This window comes from Petaurus breviceps, unplaced genomic scaffold (assembly GCF_028583685.1).
Source record: "Petaurus breviceps papuanus isolate PSGF00001 unplaced genomic scaffold, PetGlider_PUasm1.0 90994, whole genome shotgun sequence".
Lineage (NCBI taxonomy): Eukaryota > Metazoa > Chordata > Mammalia > Diprotodontia > Petauridae > Petaurus > Petaurus breviceps.
The window spans coordinates 8,122,980-8,149,077 of record NW_027187393.1 but is presented as its reverse complement, the minus strand read 5'-3'; the positions used below and the strand labels follow the sequence as shown (position 1 = coordinate 8,149,077).

Sequence of the window (26,098 nt, the reverse complement as noted above, 5' to 3'; positions counted from 1 at the left end):
AAGAAAGAAAGAAAGAAAGAAAGAAAGAAAGAAAGAAAGAAAGAAAGAAAGGAAGAAAGGAAGAAAGGAAGAAAGAAAGAAAACATGACATTGGTTCTACTGAGAGTAGCTAATATAGCAACTTTGAAATCTATCAATGGATAAGCATTTATTAAGTGCCTACTATGTACCCAACACTGTTCTAGCGATGCAACCAACAAATGAAACAGTCCCTGTCTTCCAGGAGAAAGACAACATTTACATGAATAAGTGTAACCCTGGCTCAAAGGGCCAATTGTATGGGACTCTACTCATTGGTGAAGATCAATGCTCTGCACCTTTGTGAGGCGTGGGGCAGACTTAGAAAAAGCATGAGATAGAAGAAATCTCTTTTCAGTCTCTTGAGTTGCTTCAGGCCTCCAGCTTCAAGAGAGAAGCTGGACAATGCCACTTGCTTCATAACTGCCTACAAAATAGATGCCAAAAAAAGACAAGGTAAATGGGGGAGAGGGAAGGGAAGGGGAGGCATTGGGGAATAGGTAAAGGCTTTAGGATTTAGCTAGATTTGAAGATGAAGCTGGAGCAATTTTGAAGGAAAGAAGGATTCTTGCAGGCAGAGGTGATGAAGGAATGCATTCCTACCCAAAGGTAGGGAGATGACATATGGATTTGTATTTAAGAGACAGCAAGAAGTTGGGTTTGACCAGACCAAAGATTGTGGAAGGGAGACTAATATATAATAAGGCTGGAAAAGTAAGTGTTTATATTTGATCCAAAATGTTTGGGGGGAACATTTGAAAGGGTCAGACCTCTTTAGGAAAATCACTTTTAGTGCCTCCAAGATCTCAGAAATGAATGTTTTCTTCTCAGAAGCCTAGCACCATGGTTAGAATAGAAGAAACACTGGACCTAGGTTTGAATTCAGGCTATGACTTTTTTTTAAGTCTTTCTTTAAAAAATAGATTTTTTTGTTGATATGTTTTGTTTTTCCATCACCTAGATCTCTTCCCATATCTACTTCTCTTTTCCCTCTCAAAGAGCTATCACTTAGAAAAGGAAATTTTTTTAAAAGGGAGGGAAAAAAATCAGCAAAACCCATCAACACTTTGAAAAAAAATCTGACATTATATGCAATATTCCACAGCTGTAGAATATTGTGACCTGTAGTCCCACCTGCCTTCCCACAGCCCCCTTGCAAACAGAGGATGGCTCTTATCTCTGGGGCCAGGCTTGTTCTTTATATTTTGGAAATAATCAGTTTTGATCCATTTGCATTGTATATTTTTTTCCTGGTTCTTCTCACATCAGTTCATATAAGTCTTTCCATGCTGTTCCATAATCATCATGTTCACTGTTTCTTATGGCACAGTAATATTCCATTACATTAATGAACCACAATACGTTTAGCCATTCCCCAACTGAATGACATCAACTTTGCTTCCATTTCTTTGCTGCAACAAAAAGTGCTGCTATACATATTTTTTTGGGGGGGGAGGGGTTCATTTTTGTCAATGACGTCTTTGATTATATTCTGGCTCTGATTCTAATATTTGGTATGACTTTAAATCTTTCAATCTTTTTGTTTCCATTTTCCCATCTGTAAAATGATGGGAGTAGACTAGACTAGACAATCCTATCCAGATTTAAAGACTATGGTTTCTTGTGACCTCCTGCTGCCTTTGCCCCCACACCAAACCAGTACCAAAGGGCCCAAGTCCTTTTAACCCACCACAATTCGAGGTTGTAAAAGTCAAATCTCAATTATCCTGGCCCTTTGCCTCTCACTTATAACAGAGGATAAGAATGAAACTCCATGCTTCCCTTGGAGCAGTTATGGAGAATGACATTGAGATTTCATTGTAGATTTTTTTAATAAGCCAGAAACTTTCAGAAAGATCCAGAACCATCCCTTCTTGAACTTATCTGAAAAGACTTTGCCTGCAGCTAAACCCTCCCATTTCTTCATTGAGATAACATACTGGGGGGAGGCTAAGTGGCACAGGCCCTGGAGTCAGGAGGACCTGAATTCAAATCTGGCCTCAGACACTTAACACTTACTAGCCATGTGACCTCGGGCAAGTCACTTAACCCCAACTGCCCTGCTTTCCCCCCTCCAAAAAGAAAAAAAAAAGAAAAGAAATTGAACAAAAAGGCATTGGGGCACTGAGGATTTCATACCTGGTCTTAGGATCTCCTATCTCCCTTCCCAACCTCCATCCATAGGAATATTCCAGATTCTTGAAAACAATCATCATGTCTCTCTATTCATTGTCTTAAGTAGCCCCACCTCCTTCATTTTATCCCCAAATGATATGCTCTTCATTCCTCCCCCCATCCTAGTCACTAAGAAGTAGCCTTGGAACTTGGAACTTTTTTTTTTGGAGGGCAGTCGGGGTTAAGTGACTTAGCCCAAGGTCACATGGCTAGTTTTTTGTGTTAAGTGTCTGAGGCCACATTTGAACTCAGATCCTCCTGATTCCAGGGCTGGTGCTCTATCCACTTCGCCACTTAGCCACCTCACTTGGAACTTTTCAATGAGGATAACAGTGGTACTATCTGCTTCCTTTTATGTTTTTATTAATGTGACCTGAGGAGCAGAATGATATAATAATTAATAATAATAACTACCATGCTATTATTATTCCTATTTTATAGTTGTGGAAACTGAGACAGATAAAATAGTTATTGACTCCCCCAAGGTCACACAGCTTGTCTTTAAGGCTGGATTTGAACTTGGACTTCCTGCCTCCAGGCCCAGCATTCTCCCCACTATTCCACTGAGAATCAGGAAGACCTAGGAATCCCACCTCTGACACAGAAGTGTGATCCTTACAGGAGTGTGCTGTTAAATGTTTAATAACCAGCTTGGGAGGTAGATTGAGGGTGGGGAATGTGCCCACGACACTTTTTTTGCACTTAATAGTATTTCATTTTTTTCCAATTACATGTGAAGATGATTTTTCAACATTCATTTTTCTAAGGATTTTAATTCCAAATATTTCTCCCTCCCCTTCCCCAAGACAGCAAACAATCTGATAGGGGTTACACATGTATAATCCATAACACATTTTAAAATTTAATCTGCATTATTAATATTTTCTCCATCACTTTATTAAGTCTGGACAGCAACAACAAAAATCCATGATTTGTAGCATTTGCCAATTTCCAAGGTATAAATGCTCACCCTAAAAATTTAACAATGGGATTAGGACTTTAGGAAGTGGCTCCAGGGCACCCCTGCATCCTGGACCAGTGGCTTCACCTCTCAGTTTCCCAGGAACTTGCTAAGACTATTGTAGGGTTTCTATCTGCATGGGTAGAGTCGGTGAATAATATGCTTATCAGTCAATAAACATCTATTAAGCGCCTATTGAATTCCAGGTACTGTGCTAAGTGCTAGGGATACAAAAAGAGGCAAAAAGACAGTCCCTGCCCTCAAAGGGCTCACAGTCTAAAGAGGGAGATAATAAGCAAGAAAATATGTACAAATAAGGTATATATATAGGATAAATAAGAAATCATTAATAGAGGGAAGGCACTGAAATTAAGAGGGGTTGGGGAAGGCTTCCAGCAGAAGATGGGATTTTAATTGGGAATTTAAAGGAAGTCAGGGGGCAGCTACGTAGCACAGTGAATAGAGAACTGGTCATGGAGTCAGAAGGACCTGAGTTCAAATCCAACCTCAGACACTTGACACACCAGCTGTGTGACCTTGGGCAAGTCACTTAACCCCAATTGCCTTGCCTTCCCCCCCTCAGGAAAAAAAAATAAAGTCAAGAGGCAAAGATGAGGAGGGAAAACATTCTAGACATGGGGGGACATCCAGAGAAAATGCCTGGAGCCAAAGATAGAGTGTAGAAGAGAAAGGGAGGTATATTGGAGAGATGTTGCAAGGGTGAAATCAACAGGCCTTGGCAACAGCTTGAATATGGAGGGTGAGCAAGAGTGTCTGGGACAGCTCCTAGGATGTGAACCTGAGGGACTGGGAGGATGATGTTGACCTCTGCAGTAACAGGAAAAGCAGGGAGGGTTTGGGGAAAGCTAGTGAGTTTTGTTTTGTACACACTGAGTTTAAGATGTCTACTGGACATCCAGTTTACGATGTCTGAAAGGCAGTTGGAGACGTGAGATTGGAGGTCAGCAGAGAGGCTGGGGAGGGAAATCATCAGCATGGAGATGGTAATGAAATCCATGGAGCTGCTGAGATCACCAAATGAAACAGAAGAGCTGCAGAAGAGAAGAGGGCCCAGGGCAGAACCTTGAGGGACCCCTGTGACTGGAGGGCAGGATCTGGAGGAGGATCCAGTAAAGGAGACAGAGAAGGAGCGACTGGATCAGAGTAGTAGGAGGAGAACCCAGGGAGAGAGCAGTCCTGAAGACCTAGGGAGGAGAGTGTGTTAAGGAGACAGTAATAAGTATCATCAAAGGCCACAAAGGGTTCAAGGAGAATGAGGATGGAGGAAAAACTGGTAGAAGAAGCTTCTACCTACGAAGCTTCCTAGGCTGATGAAATCATAGATCCAGCTTCCTACCCACTAAAAAAAGTCGCAATAGCTGGTTTTTTAGCTGCTGTATCACTTTATTGTTTCAAATTGAGCTTTTAGTAGGCTAAAACCCCCAGGGTTTTTTTTAGCAGGCTACATGCTAAACTTGTACTTATATAACTGACTACCAGGGCCGCCCTTGAGGACTTAAGAGGGTCACATGTGGCCCAGAGGCCAAAGGTTCCCCACTCCTGCCTTAGATTCTACATTTTCCCTTACTTTCCTGGGTTATTTGTATTCTGATGGAGAAGCAGTGACCCTAAAGACTTCAGGGCTCAAATGGAATGATTTGCAACTAGAGTTTGAAGCACCAGGAGAGGATGGGGAAGATTCTGAAGGAGCTAGGTGGTACACTGAGCCTGGAGTCAGGAAGACCTGAGTTCAAATCCAACCTCAGACATATATTAGCTGTGTGACCCTGGGTAAGTCATTTCTGTCTGCTTTAGTTTCCTCAACTACAAAATAGAGATAATAACAGCACTGGCTTCCCAAGTTCGTTGTGAGGATCGAATGAGACAATATTTGCACGTGCCCAGCATATCGTAAGCACCATGTAAATGCTAGCCATGATTCATATTATTCTATTTGGGGGCTGGGGCACTGCCCCATCACTTGCTTTGAAGCCAATCTTATTTTGATGAATCGAATTATTTTCTGCTTTAACTCCTTCCTCAACCCAACAATCTTTTTTTTTTTTAACTTGCTGTTTTACAGTTGAGGGACAGGAGGAGGAACTTTGTCTGTTTAGAAATTAGCAGCAATAACTTTCTTGCCAGGTCAGGGGCCCTGGGGGAGCTGGGACTGTGCAGCTGGGGGAGTGGGGGTGGAGGATGGGGAGAGAAGTGAGTGTATGTGCCAGGAGACCAATCAGCATACAAACAGGAAACCACAGGGCTCCTCTAGCTGAGATCCCAGGTGCCACTAAAAAGAGATAAGGGCCCACAGACGGTCCCCAAGCAGACAAGGTGCCCCTGGAAGGGGAGAAACCAGAGAAAGTACTGAGAGCTCACTTTTCCACAGCTTGGACATACCCTTACCCCCTTGGCCACTCTACGGGTTCAAAAATACCCTTACTCCCCTGGACTTTCCCTCTCCCTCTTCCTCTCCCCTCTCCTCCCCTTTCCCTCCAGGTCCTCTCATTCCCAGAGTTCAGAACCCTTGGCTAGATAAATGGTGAACGAGAGCAGGAGGTAGGCTTGACTTTGTTAGAATGTCAGAAGCACGCCCTGGGCCCTTGACTCGGTTTCTGATACCTCAGGGATGGTTTCCAGAAGCTGTGACACAGTCTCCCTGTCCCTGATCACCTCAGAGTTTAGAGCCAGCCCCATGCATCATCAGTGTTGGCATCAATAAGTAGATTCAACCCAGACTGCGGCAAGGTCCTGGGGGCTAGAAGAACCCCGGATAAAATCCTGCTCTCACAGGTTAATTGGAGAGAGACAAGAAATATGAAATGGACTGGACCTGGGAAAACTTAGATGGGTAAATGCAGAGTGAAGTAAGCAGAGGGCATGATGAGCACAGCAATGCAAGTGGAGAGAAAAACAGCACCAAGAAAACAATGGAAACCGAATGCATTTTAGTGATGCAGCTTAGACTGCCTCCCCCCATACCCAATTACTTGAGAAAGCATCTCTCCGACTTCTCCGCGGCGCTTGGGGTCGATGGGTGTGCAGCACTACCTATAATGTTGGATTTTTTAGATGTATTGGTTCATTTTGCTGAAGTGTTTCAGCCCCCTCCCCCCTTTTTTGTTTTATTCTTTGTTATGAGGGCTGGTTCTCTTGGAGCACAAGGGAAGAGTAGATTGGGATATGGATGTGACTTTGAGATGGAAGATAATAATACAAAAGCTTTTTTGCTTTTTTTTTTTTAAACATACCAGGCTCTACTCAGCCTAAATGCCACAGGAATATCAAGGGACAGTGATTGCTGAGGGCCGGAGTAGGGAGGGTTTCATGGAGAGTACAGGATTTGATCTGGGCCTCACAGGAGGTGTGGTAACCAACAACGATGATGAGAACCTGAGAGGCATCACTTTCAGGAACAAGGAAGTGGTAGCCCTACTGTACCATTTCCTGGTTAGACCGCATCTGTTCACAGACTCAGAGCTCAGATGGATCTTAGAGGCTCCCTAGTCCCAGCCCTTCTCATTGGGCAGGTGAATGATGAGGCTCAGGAAAGACAAGTGATTGCCCTGGTTCACACAGGCAGTAAGGATAAGAGGTTGGATTTGAACCAGGATTCCTTGACTCCAAAGTCAGCAATCTTTCCATTGTACAACAAAGGGGTCTTTTACTCAGTTCTAGGCACAGGACTTAGGAAGGACATTGATAAGTTGGAAGGTATTCGGAGGAGGAGCGACCAGAATGATGAAAAGCCTCAAGTCTTTGCCATGTGAGGAATAATTAAAGGAACAGGAAACTGTTTATTGGTCAGAAGAGAAGACTCTAGGGGAACAAGGTACATCTTGTGGAAGAGGAATTAGGCTGGCTTTGTTTAGCCCCAGGGGGCAGAAGCAGGAACTATGATTAGGAATTTCTACTGGGAAAAATTCAGGCTCCATGTCAGGAAAAACTTCTTAACAATTAGAACTGTCTAAAAGGGTAATGGGGGCAGCTAGGTAGCTTAGTGGGGAGAGCACCAGGCCCGTAGTCAGGAAGATATGTCTTCCTGGGTTCAAATCAAGCTTCAGACACTTCCTAGCTGTGTGACCCTGGGCAAGTCACTTTAACCCTGTTTACCTCAGTTTCCTCATCTGCAAAATAAGCTGGAGAAGAAATGGCAACATGCTCTGGTGTCTCTGCCAAGAAAACCTCAAATGAGGTCTCAAAGAATCAGACACAAGTGAAAATGGCTGAACAGCAACAACAGATATACCCTTTCCCTTCCCCAAATCCACTGCACCATCCATCTAACCTAGAAAAACAATTAAGCAAAACCCACTTGATACAACAGTCACATCTCATAACACATGAAGCATTCTGTACCCAAAATCCTGCATCTCCAGGGATATCCTAGAACCAGCTGGCTTTATATGATTATTAAATTACAAGTGGAAGCATTTACACCTTAGAAATAGGCCAGGTACAAATTGTGGCTTAATTTTTTATATTTTCTACACTTAAGAAAGTGGTGGAGAAAATATAATGTATTTTAACTTTAAAATGTTTTATGCAAACTTTTTTTTTCTGGAGAGCCAGTTGTTAAATAGTTAACCAGGACACCCCTAGCTGCCTCTCCTAGGCGATGAGGGAGGTACATTTCTTCATCTCTTATCAGAGGTTAAGATTAGTCTTAGCTTCATTTTAGTGTTCTTATCATTTACATGACTTGTGTATTGATTGTGTATTTTGTTTTCTCGTTTCTGCTTAAGTCTCCTCATATTTCTCTGGATTCCTCATTAGTTATGGCAAAATAATCACATCAGTATACCATAATCTGTTCAGTCATTTCCCAATTTATGGGCACTTGCTTTGTTTCCAAACTTTGTTTTACTATCACAAAAGGTACAGCTGTGAATACTTTTTTTGGTCTTTAGCTCTCTTGGAGTAAATGTTCAGCAACAGGATCTTAGGGTTCGTTAATAGAACTTTAAACGTAGTCTGGACAGGACCAGTCTCCAACCTGTGAATACCAGAAGCAACACAAAGCAGGCCAGAGACAAGAGTGCCAGGAGACCAGTAGCGTTTTTAATTACTTTCAGAGTGAGAAATACTCTACATGTTGGAGTAAAGGCACAGGTTTAATACAAAAATCACAAGTGGGAAAAGGGGGAGGGGTGGGGAGTGACTTACTAACAATGATTTCCAGGGCCTGAATGATTTCCCAGGACAAGCCCGTGAGTTCGGGACAATACAGGTGCTCTGGAGTCCTGTGAGGAACAGTACTGTTTCAAGTCTTTGGTGGGGCACATGACCAGAGTTCTGCAATGGGAACTGGTTCTACAATCTTTGATTTGATTCATTCACTTAATATATACAGGCACAGGAATGTAGTGATTGAGAGAGCATTGTTAAGGGTTTGATTGATCATTTCAAGCTGCATTGTAAACATCTGACTCCCGAGCCAGAAGAGGCAACTCTGAGAAGGCTAAATTATTGGGATAGCCACTACACATTATCACATTGATTAATAGGAAAATTATAATCCCCTTCATAGATTAAATACACAGTGTATTATTGTATCTGTCTTCCTGCAGGTGCATGCTTTTAGAATTAAGACTATAGCTCTTTTCTAACCACAAGTAGCCAACTGGTCACTCACTGCTAAAAGAACCTTTTCAGAAATTCAAAGTTGCCAATTCAATTCAATCATAGATCATTAAGAAGTATCTGCTGAGCAAAACTGGCCCTGACAACTCTAAAGCTTAATAGGATAAACCAGAAGTAAAATAAAATTTTTCCCTAGAATTGAGGACAAAGTCTTTTCCCCAGAATTTTGTGAAGTCAAACAATGGGAAATAATAAGAGAAGAAACCTAAGAAGGGATTCTGAAAATGAAGAGGTGGTATAGTTATAATGACCAATGTTGGCTCAGGAATAACTCATAAAGGTAACTACAACTCCCCCTTTGATAGAGAAATGGCCTTGGACAAGTCACTTAATCCCAATTGCCCTCCAAAAAAAAAAACCATAAAAAGCAAAAAAATAAAAATTCATTCAACAGGGTTTTTTGGTTTGGTTTGGCCTTTCTTTGTATGCCCAGAGCTTAGCACAATTCCTGGCACATAGTAGGTAATAAATGCAAGTTGACTGACTGACAGAACTGCTCTAGACCAACCTATTCTTTTTCCCATAATCACAACCAATTTTCCATGGTCTTGAATTAAGGACCAAGCTATGGCTCCTTCCCTGTCTCCTCACCCTGTGTCTACCCAAGGTCAGCAGTCCGTGTGCTATCCATCAGGGATTGGAGGCATTTTTATAGCTAGTTAGAGAAGGGTATAGAGCCTCAGCCTCACCCTCAAGAACCCCAGGGGTTTCCTCCTTAACCTTACCTCCTATAGGTGATTACTCCCTGTCGGTGAGGCTGAACCGCCACTCCTCTCGGGATGTAGTCAGACACTACAGGATTCATCGCCTGGAAAATGGATGGTTTTACATCTCTCCCCGTCTCACCTTCCCCTCGCTCCAAGCCCTGGTGGACCATTACACAGGTACGGGGTTATATCCAATGTTTGGGCAGGCCAACTGGTTGGTCCTTGGACACAGAAAGGAGGGAAAGACCTCGGACACCATTCCAACCAGATGCAGTCAGTCCCCTTCCCTTTCCACACCTATCCCCCAAGAAAATATGTAGAGAAGCATAGAATGCAGGACGGAGTTCTAGACTTGGGATTCCAGAAACCTTGGTTCTAATCCTGGGTTTGACAGTAAATTGGCACCTAGAGCTAAGGAAGATGAGTTCAAATCCTGCCTTAGACATTTAGTAGCTTATTTTCTTCATTTGCCTCAGAGTTCTTTTGAGAAAAAATGAAATAACATGCATAAAATGCTTTGCAAACCTGAAAGTGCTATATAGAACTTGAGCTTTTTTCTTCTCCTTTTTGGGCCTCAATTTACTCCACTGTAGGATGAGAGAATTAGACTAGAGGACCTGTAAGGGCCCTTCTAATTCATATTCTGTCACTCTGAGTGCTCAGCTAGCAAGGTGATTTATTTCCCATGGAATCGCTTTTAGCAGACCTTTCTCTAGAGTGGTCGTACATTTCAGGGGAATATCTGTCTAGCACAGCCCTAGACGTGTTTGTAGTGTGTGGGTAGGGGAAGAGTTTCATGATCATGGGGGAGTGGTTAATTCCTTCCAACCCCAAGTTGCCTTAGTATGTCTAACATGTAAATGGTGAGTGAAGATAATCATTAGTTATAGACTGTCAGACCTGTAAGGGACCCTTAAAAATCAAAATACCCCTCAAACATCACAAAGTGAAGTCAGTGGCACAGCCAGGATTGCCACCTAGGTCTGACTACCAGGCCAGGTCTCTTTCTACAACGCACATATTATGACTCAGATTCCTTGTCCTGGGGCCCTGAAAATGATGCAGGCAGGCCCAGGCAGGGCTAGCTGGTCTGGCTTCCTCCTGGACTAGGGGGATGGGTGGTGGCTAAGATGGGGTGGGGAGGCAGGCTCTGCATGTGTGACATGGGATAGCTCTTCCACAGAGATGGAAGATGATCTCTGCTCCCTGCTAAAGAAGCCCTGTGCCTTTCATCGGGTGGGCCTGCTTCCTTCGAAGAACATCCCACCACCAGTGTCTGTCCAGAGACCAGCTCTCAACTGGAAAGAAGTGGACAGGTAAGAGGCACTCCTGCCTGCAAAGCTATCTCTGAGGCTGAAGAAGAGGTGCTGAAGCTTGGGGAAGGTCAAAGTCAAGATGGGGAAACTGAGTTTACATGCAAGAAACAATCCAATGGGATAAAATCAATACTATAAACTATGAGCTGCTAGAATAGTTAGGGAAGACTTGTTGGAGGTAGGACTTGGCTGAGCCTTAAAGGACATATAGAAATGTAATGGGTGGAGAAGCAGGAAGACATTACAAATCTGGGATAGCACAAGTAAAGGCACAGTACTAGGAACCTCATTCAGAGAAGTGATGAGACCCTGCACAGTGTGTGACACATAGCAGGCACTTAAATACTTGTTGATTGGCCAGATTAGGAGCACGCTGGGGCACCAGGGATCAGACTGGATATATAAAGGGAAGACCAGATGATGGATGGTCTTAAAAGAAAGACTAACATTTGAGCAGTGAGGAACTGTAGTAGGTTTCTAAGCCTTACTAAGAGCAAAGTTTAAGTGAAGCATGTGGAAGACACCCATGACTATCCTGATCTTGTTCTCTTCTTCCTCCACACAGCTCACTCTTATTCTCAGAGGTGTCCTCCTCAGCTGACACATGTCCCATTAGTGTGGGGCTCCGAGAAGCTATTGGCACTTATATCAGCCTGACTGAGGCCCCATCATTGGACATCAGTGACCAGGGGAGACTCAAGAAAGGGAATTAGGGCCAAAGCGCTTTGAAGAGTTTCTCCTGTGCCCTTCTCCTCTGCTGACTTCGGGGAAGTGATATTCGAGGGCTCTCTGGGTAGACCTCCTTTAAGGGCATTTCCGCTTCCTATGTAGCTTCATAGGCCGGTGGTTCCTCCCAAAATGGGACCTACAATTTGTCCAGTCAGTGCACTGCAGCCTTCTCTTGGCTGTCACTCAACTGGAAGTGTACCAAAGCCCAAGATAAAAAGAGTAAAATCACTCCCTAGGAGTTGACTCCAATGCTTTCATTCAAAAATTCTCCTTCCGTCTTCTTATGGGGCTTGGGGCCTCCCCATCACGGGTGAAATGAGTAGCCAGTTCCCCACAGGGTTCGACTTGAGATAAGCAATAAGAAGGCTGCCCGAGAATCAAAGCGAACAAGTTTCAACACAGCTTAAAAATTGGCCGATAGAATAGTGAAAATCTTCAGCTTTCTAAGTCTGTAACTCGTCCCCCAAAGAGAGCCAGTCCTATTCTCCTTCAGCAGATGGCTCCCTTCCTAAGCTGCTCCATCTGTGGCCTGTTCCTGCCCTTCTTTGTGGTCACTGTCCCCTCTCTGTGACTCCTGTCATTTCTGCCTGGTCCACCTTCCTCCTCTGGGCTGGTTTCCATCGGTGTTCTCTGAGCTGGGGGAGATGGAGGTGATCACATCATTAGCCTTACTGACAGGCTCTTCTGCCATCTTGTGGGCAGAAAGGCAACTGCCACTATCTGAACCTTCATCCAGGCTTTTGTTAGGGTCACTGACTACCTGTAGAACTTCGTATCATAAAGGCAGGAACTGGGCATCTCACCAATTTTATTCTACCCAAAGCTTGACCCAGGCTCACGCTAAGAATGTACAGGTGAGAAAAATGCTGGCCTAGGAGGCAAGCAAACGGAGTTCCCATCTTGCCTCTTCTCCTCACTGGCTATAAAAATATAAGCAAGTCATTTGTCTGAACTTCAGTTTCTCCCTGTGTAAAATGAAGGGGCTGGATAAATGCAGTGCCTAAGTTCCATAGCACTTCAGAGGTAAAAGACATAGCCTAGGCTTTGCCAGGCACTAAGAGTGAAGAGGAAAGCCTGAGTTAAGGTAGATGAGGGCAAAGATCAAGTTAGCTGGGCAACCCTGGGCTAGGAATGCTGCCTGTAGATACAAGGCAAACCCCTTCTCAAAGAGCTGCATTGGTAGCTCCTCAAACTTTCAATCAAAGGCTTAGGAGATCTGTTAATAAGATCCGATTTATTCAAGTTTTCTTAAAACATTCTACAATGGAAACTATTATTAGACATGTACTGTATTATAAACCACGCACATTCTGCCATGCTTTGTCCAAGAACAACTCAAAACACCGTAAAATGCCATCGATGGCTTTAAAACTGTGTGCCTGATGGAGAGCCCAGGAAGACGAACATTTCATTCAGATCCTAAGGTAAATGAAATGACTAGATCCATTCAGCCAACACGTATTAGTGATGGGTAGTCAATAAAGGCATGGAAAATGGTCGTGATGGAACAGTTCAGTAATGTTTTCAAAATAGGGATGGCTTGTTTAAAAGTTCCAAGACACGACACTGGTATAAAACACTGGTGACCAACACGCTGATTCTCAGTTTGGGAGAATGGGGCATCACAGTCTCCTTGTGGCTGAAATGCCCCTGACCACTGGCATATTTCTGGCCTGTGATTAGAATGTCCTTTTGAATGAACAGTGCTAGCAGGTTTGGGCTGTAGCCTGTCAGTCGTAGTGGATAGCAGTGTAAAAGATGATCCAAACAACCTAAAGGAGACACAAGGAGCAGAAATTAATCCCACAAGGCAAGTAGTTTCCAGGAATGGTGGTGAGCAGGCTGTATTCAGTCTCCCAGTTCCCCATAGAGTCAAATGTACCAGGGTAAGGAAAATTTCCTCCTAGGCTGCTTCTCAGGGGATCAAAGGGGACCTGACTCTCAGGCCATAATGTCTCTTAACTGGTTAGAACAGTTCTGCCACACAAATCAAGCTACTGAAAGAAGCTATTTGTAAGAAGGTCCTGTTGTGTTGGAAAACATTATTACCCTAAATCACAACCTTCTTAGGGATGATTCAAGCCTAGGCTATCCTCGCTGAGATAAAGCTTAGAGGAGTGAGACAACATTACTTTTGAGCCATACTACTCCTAAGTGACTAGGACAGAAACGAGACAGAGGTCCTGGGACTCCACATTCAGCATACTCCCTCCACTCAAGTCAGGTTATTTTAAGTGTAGGAGAGTTATGACTATGAAGCCATGAGAGATAGGAATGAATCAATTGTGACAGTGGGTTACAGTGGAAAGAGCAGTGGATTTGGAGTGCAGGGGCCTGGATTCAAATCCTACTCCTGTTGCTTATCCCGTATGACTTAAGACAAGTAATTTGAGTTCTCTGAACCTTGGGTTTAGACCAGATGACACAGCACTAAGTCTATGAGTCTATAATGAATTTTGAAAGAAATTATCTCTATTAGATCTGCATCAAACGTGCAATGATGCAGATAACCCAAAAAACTCTCTGATTCCCAATTCTGGACATCACTGAACCAAAGAAATTGGAAAGAAATCCAGCCTCCTCTAGTGAGTCTTTTTTTTTTTTTCAGATTTGCCTCTTAATCATGTGCTCAGGCAAATTTAAAAATTACAAGCAGCTGATGCAGTGTCAAGCAGCAAAAGAAGAAGCCACCTGGGATCAGAGTTATGATAGAATATCTACCATAAGCACTGTCCCTGGTAGATAACTAGGTGCTGTTGGTGTAGTCAGAGAATCATAGGTGTCAGCTAACATTTTACAACATCAAGATAACTAATGGAGCCCATCTCCAGACGCTAACATCTGGAATCCTGCAGACTAAGGGAGAAGGGGACAACCCTCAAGTCTAAGCTTCATCAAGCTCATGGCACCAGTATGTGTGAGCGGCAAGACTTGAGCCTGAAGACAAGACATTTCAGAGAATGGAGGTGCCTTTGAGAATCTGAAATGGGTGGAAATCAGAAGCACTTGTCAATTACTTGAACGTAAGCTCCTTAGGAAAGGATGTGTCTCAATTTATATCTGTACCCCAGTACCTAAAAACCTAAACTGTTAAGGGCATAGTAAACAATTACTGGTAAACAGCATTCTGAGATGGTACAACTTGGGAGTAAGTCAGTCTATACAATGCAGTTCCTAACATAGTTGGATGTGGCACCACCTTAGCTGACAGCAAAAGGAGTCTAGTGTTTCGAAAAGATGATAGTCCTGCTATTCTCTGCTCTGGTTAAACCACATCTAGAGCATACTGTTTATAAATCTGGGGTGTCACAGTTTCATAGACAAACTGAAGTTATACCCAGGGGAGGATGACTAAGATAAAGAGAATGTCTAAGATCACATCATTAGAATAAATTCTGGTTGTTGAGCCAAATGAATTTAGGGGAGATTAAGATCAAGGTCTTTAGCTACTTTAAGGAAAGAGAGTGCTAATCTGCACTGTTCTTAGCTCTGGAGGCCAGAACTGGGACTAGCGGGTAAAAGATACAAGGAAGGCATATTTCAGCCGAATATATGGAGGAAATTTTAAAATCAGAGCTGCCTAACAACAGAATGGGCTAAAGGGCTAACTTCTAAGGTGGTGAGTTCCCTGGGAAATGTTTGAGGAGAGGCTGCACCCACTATTTTGCCAAGGACTCCTCTTAGAAGAGTTTTATCCATCAGGAAGATGGTGTTGGTCTAAATGAACCTGGAGATCTTTTCCAAACCTGAGAATGAAAGATTCTAATTTATTGAAATAACCAGAATCGACTACCATTTGGAGAGAGAAAATAATTACCATAAACAGTGCAAAAGATGTCATAAAACCTTCTTTTGTGAGTTCCCACGTTCCACCATAATCTTCCTCATCGATTTGTTGGAAGCTGCTGAAGTAGAGGTACAAGATTCCAGCATTGATCAGGCAGAATCTGAAAAGGAAAGACACATTGTCTCATCACTAATTCAGAAAATTAAGAACATGCTATGAGACCCAGGGTAAAAAACAGCTCTCTTCTTTCCCAAATTAGAGATGGCCTTTACAACAACTTCAAAAACTCCTAAGCTTTTTAAAAGCGCCTACAAGACCTCCAGGAGCCAAGAGGGCCAACTCTCGGTAAGATTCTGGGATTTCACTCACAGAACAAACAAGAGTGAAACGTCCCCTTTCCCCACTAACCCCTGGGACACACACAAAGAACACGAGCTCTGCACCATGAACCTTGGCAAAGCCGAGAAGGGCTGATCTTCTCCTCACAAGGCTCGGGAAGAGGACGGCCTGAGTCTTTGAGAACATCCCTTGTTGCTCAGCAGCGGCAGGGAAGTGCCGATGGAACCATTCTCGCCCCTGCGCCCACCTCAGAATGACTGATGGAAGTAGTCTCTCAGAAGGGCTGTCTGTCCCTTGCCCAAACAAGCACGAGGCACCGGTGTTTGGTTTTCTGCAGGCTGTGACAAAGCCACCAAATGCTCATGTGTCCTACATCGTTTCTACTGAAAAAGGAAACTGGAGACTATTTAGATAGCAGGGTCAGGCCATGATTCCTGCATCTAAAGGGACTCTAGCTTAGCTCTAAGGCTCCTAGCCCATCTAATTTTTGGTGACTGACTAGGGGCAGGGATCATTCCAGGAACTGACATTCATGTCTTCATTATTTACTTTAAGTGGAAAATAGGAGAGACTATCCAATCAGTCAACAAATGGTTACTGAAAATATTCTAATTCTCTTATAATCTCCCTAGTTGCTTTAGCAACAGGAAAAAAAATCTAGCCAAAAGCACTTCAGGTAATTGAACCTCATTATGTTCTAGGTCCTATGCCAGATATGTTGTGGGGAATACATGGAAAATAACATTGTTTTTGCCCTCAAGGAGCTAAGTCTATACGTAGACAGGACCTAAATACATAAAACTACTAAATAATGAAACAAGGCAAGGATTCCTAGAGACGAAGTGGGGAGAATCATTCATGGAGGAAGGACAAAAGACAATTTCAGTGAGCATGAAAACACAGTAATAGACTTAGCATGTTTAAGAGACAAAAAGGAGGCTCTGGCTTTGGAATGAGTTTTGAGTGGTCACAATTTTAAGAATGACCATTTTAATAACAAAATCAAGTCCTAGTGTAGAACTGCCAGAGCTAGAGAGTGGCCTAGCAGTGGCCACTAGACTAAATCTCTCAATTCTAGGAGTGGACAAGATTTAAAGAGTGGATGCACAGTGCCCCCAGTGTAGCAGCATCACCTATCTCAGCTCTTAAATGCCTGAAGGGAGCTGAGATGATTAAATATTTTCACTTAAAAACATTTTAATGATGTGATGGATGAGAAATACCAGGAGATCCTGACCTAAAAAGCAACTTTTATGAGCTCAACCCTCCCCTTAACCCTGGACTAAGCCAGTTGAAGAGGTGAAGTGATACACAGGAACTAAAAGCCAAGGAAGTATAATAAGCCTGCTCAGGTGGAGGGAAAAAATACTGCTTTTAACCACCCAACATTCCCTATAGCCTTTCCTGAGAATATTAAACAAGGTGTCAACCAAGGGAGTGAAAGACTTTTCTGGAGGTAAGTCAGTGCCCTGTAAGTATAACATACCTGGCAGAATAGTATAGAAGCAAATACTCAAGGTAAGGCTATCTTGAGGTTAAAGCAACACAATATTATCTCGTTTGGTCTAAACGAAGCCAAGAACAGGCCTATTTTTTTCCACTTTTTTTTTGGAGGGGGGAAGGCAGAACAATTGGGGTTAAGTGACTTGCCCAAGGTCCTACGGCTAGCAAGTGTTAAGTGTCTGAGGCTGGATTTGAACTCAGGTCATCCTGACTCCAGGGCTGGTGTTCTATTCATTGTGTCATCTAGCTGCCCCAAGGCCTATTTTCCACACAGCTAATTCTTTCTACTCATTAGGGCTGTTTCTTATGATTTGTTTCAAACAAAAAGTAACTGTTCCAGTAGCTGAACTCATTCAATAAGATATAAAGAACACTGGAATCATTAAACATCAGAAGACACAGGTTAGGGGCAGCTAGGTGGTACAGCGAATAGAGCACCTGCTCTAGAGTCAGGAGGACCTGCGTTCAAATCCAGCCTCAGATACTTAACACTTACTAGCCATGAGACCTTGGGCAAGTCACTTAGCCCCAACTGCCCTGCCTTCCCCCCCTCCAAAAAAAAAAAAAAAGACAGTTTGAGTCCTCCGTCTTGTTACCTATGAGACTCTGGGAAAAATATTAAATGTATTGGGGTCTCCCACCTGTTTTTTCACCTGTCAAATAGGAGCATTAATGCCTGGTCAACAATACCAATCGTAACTTCACATTAATATAGCTCTTTATATTTGCAAAGTGCTTTTTGCATACATTAATTAATTCTCAGAGCAGGAGGGCAAGGATTATTATCCCATTTTACAGATAAGGTCACACAACAGAAATCAGTAAAGGCAAGACAACCTCACTTCTAAGGATACGAGATAATATAATGTGCCTGTCAGTTGGAAAGTGCTATATAAATATCTGGTGACATTTTAAAACAGAACCTGGATTAACACCAGTGTTATCTCCTTTCCTAGAGACCTGGCTTCACACAGTTGATCAGCCACTTCCTCTCTTTCTGAGATTCTTTCCTCCTCTCATCCAAGCCTGGGCTCAGGGCCAATTCACTTCTCATTAGCATTTTTATTCATCTGGTTTTGCTTTCTCTCCCTCAGAAAGCCTAAATGGGGCAAGGAGACTGAAAGTGAAGGCTTGGAGTATTTGAAGAGTTCATTTGTACCTTTCATATTTTTTTAAAAGAAATACTTTAATACCACTTTCAACCCAAAAATGCTGTATGTTTTCTGGTAACATGAGTTACTAAGCAGTATGGCATGGGAAATCAAGAATTAGCCGTGGAAGGGGCAGCTAGGTGGCACAGTGAATAGAGCACCAGCCCTAGAGTCAGGTGGGACCTTGGGCAAGTCACTTAAACCCAATTGCCCTGCCTTCCCCCCTCCAAAAAGGGGGGGGATCAGCCTTGGAGTCAGGAAGTTCAAGTTCAAGTTCTACCTCTACCACGCTGGCTCTGTGATCCCAGGAAGCCCCTTGGCTTCTCCTCAGGTAACTCTCTAAGGTTACAAACTGCAGAACAGTTGCACTCTGCCTTGGTAGAGGGAATTTTTTCCCTGAGATTTCTCTACACCAATGAAGTCATAAATCCAAATCCAAAAATAAAATGTTAGTTCCCAGTAGCAGCAGTCAATTACTGGGAAGGAAGATTCTACAATGTAACAAAGTCTAGAGTAGGATCAGGAACATAGTATATGCTGAGGACATACTTGCTCTAAAAAGAATGCAAGTAAAGCCAGGCCTTTGATCAACTCAACTCCTACTGTGTTGCCTCATCCTGGAATGGAAGTGCCCTGGGTCCTGGAAGGAAATGAGATATGCAATATTGAGCGAGCTTGGGAAAGTTCTACTGAGCTGTCAAGATTTCAGGAACAGAGCAATTAACACTACACATTTACTATCTGTGACTCAAATAACTACGCTGGCCACAAGCCAAGTCTCCCACAGCAACTGCTGAAAACAACCTACCAAGTCACTGAGGATTTTTGATCTGTATCACTGAGAAGGTAACAGATCCTTGACAACTGATGAAATGATGACATTCTGGGCTGGCAGAGTCTTGGGACAGTAGAAAGAGCCACAAGAGAGCAAGAGGTCAGAAAGCCTGGGTTCCAGGCCCAGCTGGATCATGTAACTGGTTCCATGACTTATCAACCTCAGTTTCCTCATCTAAAAAATGTTAAAGATAACAATATCACACACCTGCTGTAAAGATCAAAAGAGTAAACGGCTGTGAGAGTGCTCTGTGACCAAACCATGTTTTACCCCCACCTCCAAGGAATCACCTGGAGTTGTTTTCAGTAGGATACAGGAAGGGGCATGAGGGTCTATATTACCTATTAAGTGAGAAACCTCAGGCATCGTTCAAAGGGGCCCTTGTCCTCATGAACCCCTATCATTCTGAAAAGACACTTCTTTAATTTAGTCTTATAGCCAGGTGGACATACTCTTAGAAATCAAGTGAGCTCCTCACATCAGAACAGATTTATCCATGAGTCCTTTGAGAGGCAGGGGTTGTAGCAACAGGGCTGCCACTGACTTTTCTCCAGATAACAAGGGATGACAACACAGATATACCCTGAAGGCACAACTTCCTCTACCCTGAACTCCTTAAAGAGCAGAGGCCCAAAGGAACCCTTGCCAAGGCAAAAACTCAGCTGTCCAGAGTTGACACCACAGTAGCTCATATTTCTATAGGGTTTTAAAGTGGGCAAACTGCTTTTCTTAATACAACCCTATGAGATGGATAGTGCACTATTCCCATTTTATAGATGACATTTACCAAATGAGTCTTGAGGGGGTAAGGAGTTTGCCTGTGATCACAGAGCTATCAAGCAGAAGAGCCAGGACTCAATATCTGGTCTTCTGACTGTGCACTCTCCACTACACCACACCACCTCTTCTTTCTCTACTCAAAAATAATTTCAGACACAATTGTGAAACTTCTGAGTACAGCTCCCAGTGAGGAGCACTTGCTTTAGCTCATTCCTCTATACGATAAAAGCAAAGCATTAAATACTATAAAATAAAACAACAATTATCTGAGAAATCAACATCCTATGTTTCAGTGAAAGGAAAGGGCTTTGTTTTACAATAAGGGAGACTAAGACATGTTGGAAACTCATGACTTACACTGCTATTCCCACGAAGCCCTTCAGTGGCACCACTCCCCAAATGACGCCAAGGACGACTGCAATGATCTGTCGGAACCAGTAGATCACATCCAAAAACTCATCCTGTAGAAAAGGCAAATAGGTTGAATTAGAGCCTGAACATGCTTGACCTGCAAAAAGTCAGGCAGGCAGCCTGGAAAGAATGCTGATTTCATGGCAATTGATCAAGCTTCCAATACTGCCTCTGCTGCTGTGGAACCTGTTTCCTCATCTATAAACTAAGAAGGTTGCTCTTTCCAAGCTCAAAATCTATAATCCTATGATGATCACATATCCCACTGTAGGGAGGATGGAACAAATCTTCAAACTTGGAACTATAGGGGTTATATAACTACTCCCCCAAGAGTGTTGGTACAAATGAAAGTCAAAGAATTAAATTTTTAAAGTAGAAATTAAGAAATTTTTTAAGACTGCTTATAAAGTTTACAAAAGGAATGTAGTGAACAGCCCTAGTACTAGCCAAGGATAACTATATAGCACATGAGAAACATTTTTAAGGATATTAGTAATTTGGATTTCATGGATACATCTCAAGCTGCTTCTAGTCTCCATATGTAAATATGAGGAACTGAATGGGAAGACCTAGGCAGATTTAGTTCAATTCAACAGACATTTATTTTATGTCTAGTGGAAGGCACTGAGCTAGGTATAGGAAATACAAAGATGTCTGGTCCTCAAGGAGCTTACATTCCACTAGTGGAATATAACTATACATAAATAACTACAGAGTTATATGCCAAATAATTTTGAGAGAGACAGTGTTAATGAAGAGGAGATCAGAAAATTATGAAATGTCTTGTGTAGGAGGTGTTATCTGTGGTATGGTATGAAAGAAGCTAAAGATTCTGTAAGGCAGAGGTGAGGAGAGAGTGCATTCCAGTTATGAGGTATCACTTGAGTGAATTCAAGATATCCTTAAAGGGAACAACTAGCAGGCCAATTTGGAATGGAGTATGTATGAAGGGAGTAATATTAAATAAAATCAGAAAGACAGGTGGAAGTCAGATTGTGGGGAGCTTTAAAAGTCAGGCTGATGAATTTATATTCTTGAGAGATTCATATGTGCACACATGCATATACTCTTACCCCAAGGTAAGACAAGTAGTTTACACACACACACACACACACACCAGGGTTATTTACTACATTTCTTTTGTGACCTTCATAAACAGCTTCAACATATTACTTCTTTTATTAAAAAAATTATTTTCTCAATTAAAATAATGGAAATTTTTCTCAATGAAAGCCACTGCTGGGACCAAGCTATCTATCTATAAAGTTGCCCAAGGCTATAAAAGGGAGATAACAAACAAGTGGTTCCAGATTTTGCAATAGGTGGGCAGAATCCTACAAGTTAGGCCAGAGGAAGGCCTAACTAACTTCCTGTCATTGTATTTCTAATAATTGAGGCAAAGGCACAGAAATTCAGTGACCCTGACACATAGACTAGAGGCCAGTATGGCCAGGGTTGTGGAGCCAAGTAGAACCTTGAGAGGGTCAGAAATGAAGATCAAAGAAGGAAGAGGAACCTGACTTTATTGGTCCAGGAAAATCAAGAAAATACATATACACAAGTAAAAATGGCACAGCCCAGCCCTGAAAATCCCAGACATAGTAAAGGAAATGAAGTCAGAATCCAGCTTGGTACAAACCTCAGCCCCAACCCCAACCCTGTAAGCTTTGGGGAATGGAGAAATAGAAAAATATTAATCCTAACCTCAACACACTCAACTTCTTATTCTCAATATTCTCTCTAAATCCGTAATATCTTTCTTTGATGCTCCACATAATAACAAATATGGTCTTGTTCTTCTCCCAACCTGGATGATGCAGAGTGTGTGTATGTGTATGTGTGTGTGTGGGGGGGATATTTGAAGAAGGGATATGAGGATTAGGGACACATCATAAACATGGCTACTTCTAGGTCTCAGTCCTTTCAAGTCCCTGTCACCACCTCACACAGGCACATCCCTTTCCAGGGTGACATTAACATTCCTGAAATACACACAAACACACACACATCATTCACCCCACAGAATCACAAAATATCAGAGACTGAAAGGACTTGCAAAAGATTATGTAATTCAGCCCCTGCATTTTACAGACTGGAAAACTGAAGTCCAGAAATAGCTTTCTTTCAAGTCACTGACACACAGGTCTAGAACCAAACTGTCCCGACATCCACCCTAGCCCAGGAATCATTCCATTACACTACACCATGCTATATCTCCTCTCACACACAGCTCCCTAGGGAATCCCTCTTCTCATAGTCTCAATCTGCACCCCAGTCTTCCTACACATATACTATCTTTCACACATTCACGGACTCTAGGACATAGCTCCACATTGTCATTTAATACCAGGGTCACAGTCTCCTTTCCCAGTTTCTCCTCCCTCATAAACACAACTACTCATAATGGGCCTTCTATCTAATGCTTCTAAAGCTGATAGAATTCTACCTCTCCTATGTCCAATCACACTCTCACATGTCCCAACGTCCTCATACACAAGTCTCTTTCATTCATACCCTCTTCTAGGGTATTTTATTCAGTTATACGTGGCACAGTTTAAAGGCACTGATAACCTAGAGTGTCCAGAGGAGAGGAACCAGGATGGTGAAGGGTCTGAAGTTCATGACATATGAGGGTGAACTGAAGGAATTAAGGATTTCTTTTTGCCCGAAGGAGAAAAAACTCAGGGGTAACAAAATAGCCCTTTTCAAGAAGAGGGGTTAGATTTATTTTGTTTGTTGTTCCCTGCCCTGAAGTGCTGAACCAGGAACAGTATCTGGAAATCATGAAGAGACAACTTTATTCTTAATTCAGACAAAAACCTTCTAATGATTAGTGCCATCCAAAAATGGAAGCAATTGGTAGGACCTTTCCTAGAGGTCTTCAAGCAGGGCTAGATGATGATTTGGTCCCATCTAACTCTAAAATTCTGTGATCAAGTTGACATATGCAAACACACTCATATTTGCTTTGTCCAATAACAGGTCTCCTCTCCTCCCTCATTCATACAACACATCACAGGATAAGAGATTCAGGGTTTTAAGAAATCTGAGAGGCCACTTAGTGCTACCCCCTCATTTAGAGTGCATAATCTCCCTCTCCCTTCTCATCTCCTTCACCATCTCTTTCCAAAGTTATCACTTCCTAGCTGTGTGACCCCTGGCACCTCACTTATCATGTTTGCCTAAGTTTTCTCATCTGTGAAACGAGGATAATAATAGCATCTACCTCTCCAGGTTGTTATAAGGATAAAACGAAATAATCTGTGTAAAGCACTTTAAAAACTTTAAGTACTATATAAATACTAGCGATTATTAATCGGTAGCCATAATAAATTATCAAGCACACTCACTCAACCAGCCCCACCTCATTTTGCAAATGGGGAAACTGAGGCCTTGAGGGGTGATGGGACTTGTGCAATGAGTCTCAACTTCCTCCAGAGCCCCCAGTAGACATCAAAAAAATTCCTTATACCCTTTCATCCCGTGACAGGTCATCTCACATACAGGTACACACATGCTTTCGAACTCTGCCCTCATGTGACAGGTCAGCGGCACACACGTATGTGCACAATGCTCTCCTCTCCCTCCTTACTCCCCCATAATATTAACACCTTGCAACAGGGAGATAAATCCTGCTGCACACACGGTCACCCGCACACACGCACGTGGGCTCTTCTCCTCCACCTCAATCAAGATGATCGTTCCCCCCACTCCACATATGCTTTCAGCCCTTGGCATCGGGGTGACAGACTCCTCACGTGTGAGGACACACGCACACGCGTTCTTAGCCCGGTGGGGCAGGTTCCCCCCACCTCGCGCACACACACGTACTGCCCCGGCCCCCTCCCCCGCCGGCCCCGCACCTTGTCCTCCCAGGCCGCGTCGCTCCGCAGCGCTTTGCTCCAGGCCGAGCCCTTCGGGGCGCCGTTGGCCAGGTGTGGCTGCGGCGGCTCCTCCTTCCGCCTCCCGCCGCTCATCCTCCCTCAGTCCGACCTTCCGTCAGTCCGTCCGTCCTTTCGTCCTACCGCTGGGCCGGGATTGGAGCCAGGGAGCAGAGCCTCCCTCTCACAGCGCCTAACAGCCCGCCTTCAGCCAGCGGGCTCCGGGTCCTGCCGCCCTTCAACTAAGCAGGCTGTGAGCGCGATCTTATCCGAGGTAGGGGGTTGGGGGGAGGGGAGGGCCAAAAAACGAGAAGGGCGGAGAGCAGGCCTAGCGTTCTCCCGCTGGCGTACTAACGCAGCCAATCAGGTACCAGAATGCGCCAACGCGTGAGGGTGGCCCCGCCTCTCCCTTTCCCGGTCCCCCCCTCCCTCACCCTAGGCGTGAGCTTGGCTCACGTGACCAATTTCACTGGGGGTAGGGGAATTTCAGCGCTACGGAAAGAAGAAAGGGCCAATTTTGCAGAAGCCACCGGTGAGAGGATGAATGAGACTAGCTAGTTGGGGTCAGAGTCTCTTCGGGCCTGGGGACCTGCCATGCGTAAACCCTTCTCCTCAAATCTCAAATTTAGACCCCAGCCCTGACTCTGGCTTCCTTACTCGCCGGTCCACCCCGCCAGGAGTCTAGAGAAACCCCTCAGAGGTGGTTACTTACAGAGGTGTTACTTTACAGAAAATAAAGCGTCCGACCCCATTTTCCAGATCAGTAAACTATCACAGAGATGCAATTGGCCCAAGGTCACTTAGGTGGTAAGTGGCAGAACAAAGAAATAAAGTGGACTGTGGAAGCTAAGAGGTCATCTAGTCCACCTTCCCCCACTCCCCGTTTTAGAAAAGAAACTTGGAATCCTCAGCAATAGCCGCTCTTCCAAGGGCATATCAGCGTTGTGTGGATTCCACGAGGGTCTTTGGCATTCGAGGGTGTCACTGACCCTTTTTATTATTGCTAGCATGATCAATACCCAGAGGTTAGGTCTCTTCATGGTCAAGATGTTTAGATGTAGTATTTCTGTAAATATATTTTAGTTTTTGCCTGTTTTAAAAAAAGAAAAATCCTTTGTCTTTATAACACAGGGAATCAAAAGCAAATGTTAAAGCCATCCTCCCTGACTCAAAGTCCAAGTCTTCTCCCCATCCCACATCCAGTGAAATTTATTTAAAGGTAAGAGGGAGGTGGGAGTAGTAACAGGGTATGATTGGTGTCTCATCTTTGAAAAATTATCAAGTGGAAGAGTGAGCAAGGTTATTGGAAAGGAAGGGAGGCAGCATGGCATAGTCAGAAGACTGGCATGTTAAGGTATGCAAGTCATCTGCCCTATCTGTAATAAAGGTGAGCTATCTACACTATGGCCACCAAAAGAAATCATAGGCCTGAACAAAAATGGGTGACAGACTTAGCAAATAGACCTGGCCTCCCATTTTGGAAGACAGGTGCTGACGATTGTGGCATACCCCTGAGCCCATCAGCGTCCCTAGAAACTAAGTTGAAGATCTCAAGTCACAAGGCCTAGCTTCAAAACGAAACAAAAACACACAGGCCAAGACCTGGACTCAGGAATTCAGATTCACATCCCAGCTTTGGCTTGTTAGGTGTGTGACCTCAAACCAGACACTTAACCTTCAACCTCAATTTACACAACCCTAAACATACAACTCTTTTCTCATTGGGTTACTGGCAAGTAGGCTCTTGGTAAACCATAAAGCACTACTTTTTTTTCCTTTTAACTAGAGCAATGTTACCTTGAAAGACACTGAGCTCCTGCCTTTGAAAGTCTACTAACTAGTCAAGCATACCATTAGGAGGC

At 43.5% G+C, this 26,098-nt stretch overlaps 2 protein-coding genes across 2 annotated transcripts in view; one reads left to right on the top strand and one right to left on the bottom strand.

Annotated features, from left to right (window-relative positions):
• Positions 1 to 11,847, top strand: part of SLA2 (Src like adaptor 2) — a 43,525-nt gene extending 31,678 nt beyond the window's left edge. Inside the window, exons 6-8 of the mRNA XM_069077642.1 lie at positions 9,532 to 9,681; positions 10,688 to 10,820; positions 11,386 to 11,847. Coding sequence (XP_068933743.1) covers positions 9,532 to 9,681; positions 10,688 to 10,820; positions 11,386 to 11,533 — 431 coding nt within the window. The 3' untranslated portion in view covers positions 11,534 to 11,847. The remainder of the gene's footprint in view (positions 1 to 9,531; positions 9,682 to 10,687; positions 10,821 to 11,385) is intronic.
• Positions 11,848 to 12,764: 917 nt separating this feature from the next.
• RAB5IF (RAB5 interacting factor) lies at positions 12,765 to 24,549 on the bottom strand. The gene is made up of 4 exons (XM_069077645.1): positions 24,219 to 24,549; positions 20,302 to 20,405; positions 15,367 to 15,496; positions 12,765 to 13,321 (listed from the first exon to the last, which is right to left on the bottom strand). The coding sequence occupies exons 1-4, from the start codon at positions 24,330 to 24,332 to the stop codon at positions 13,280 to 13,282; spliced, it is 390 nt and encodes a 129-aa protein (XP_068933746.1). The 5' UTR covers positions 24,333 to 24,549; the 3' UTR covers positions 12,765 to 13,279.
• Between the last annotated feature and the right edge of the window lie 1,549 nt (positions 24,550 to 26,098).

Coding starts and splice junctions, on each gene's coding strand:
- RAB5IF (XM_069077645.1), bottom strand. CDS start 24,332: ATGAGCGGCGGGAGGCGGAAGGAGGAGCCGCCGCAGCCACACCTGGCC. Junction 15,497..20,301: donor GGCTTCGTGGGAATAGCAGT/GTAAGTCATGAG, acceptor TTTCCTTTTCAG/ATTCTGCCTGATCAATGCTG. Junction 13,322..15,366: donor CATCTTTTGCACTGTTTATG/GTAATTATTTTC, acceptor TGTCTCCTTTAG/GTTGTTTGGATCATCTTTTA.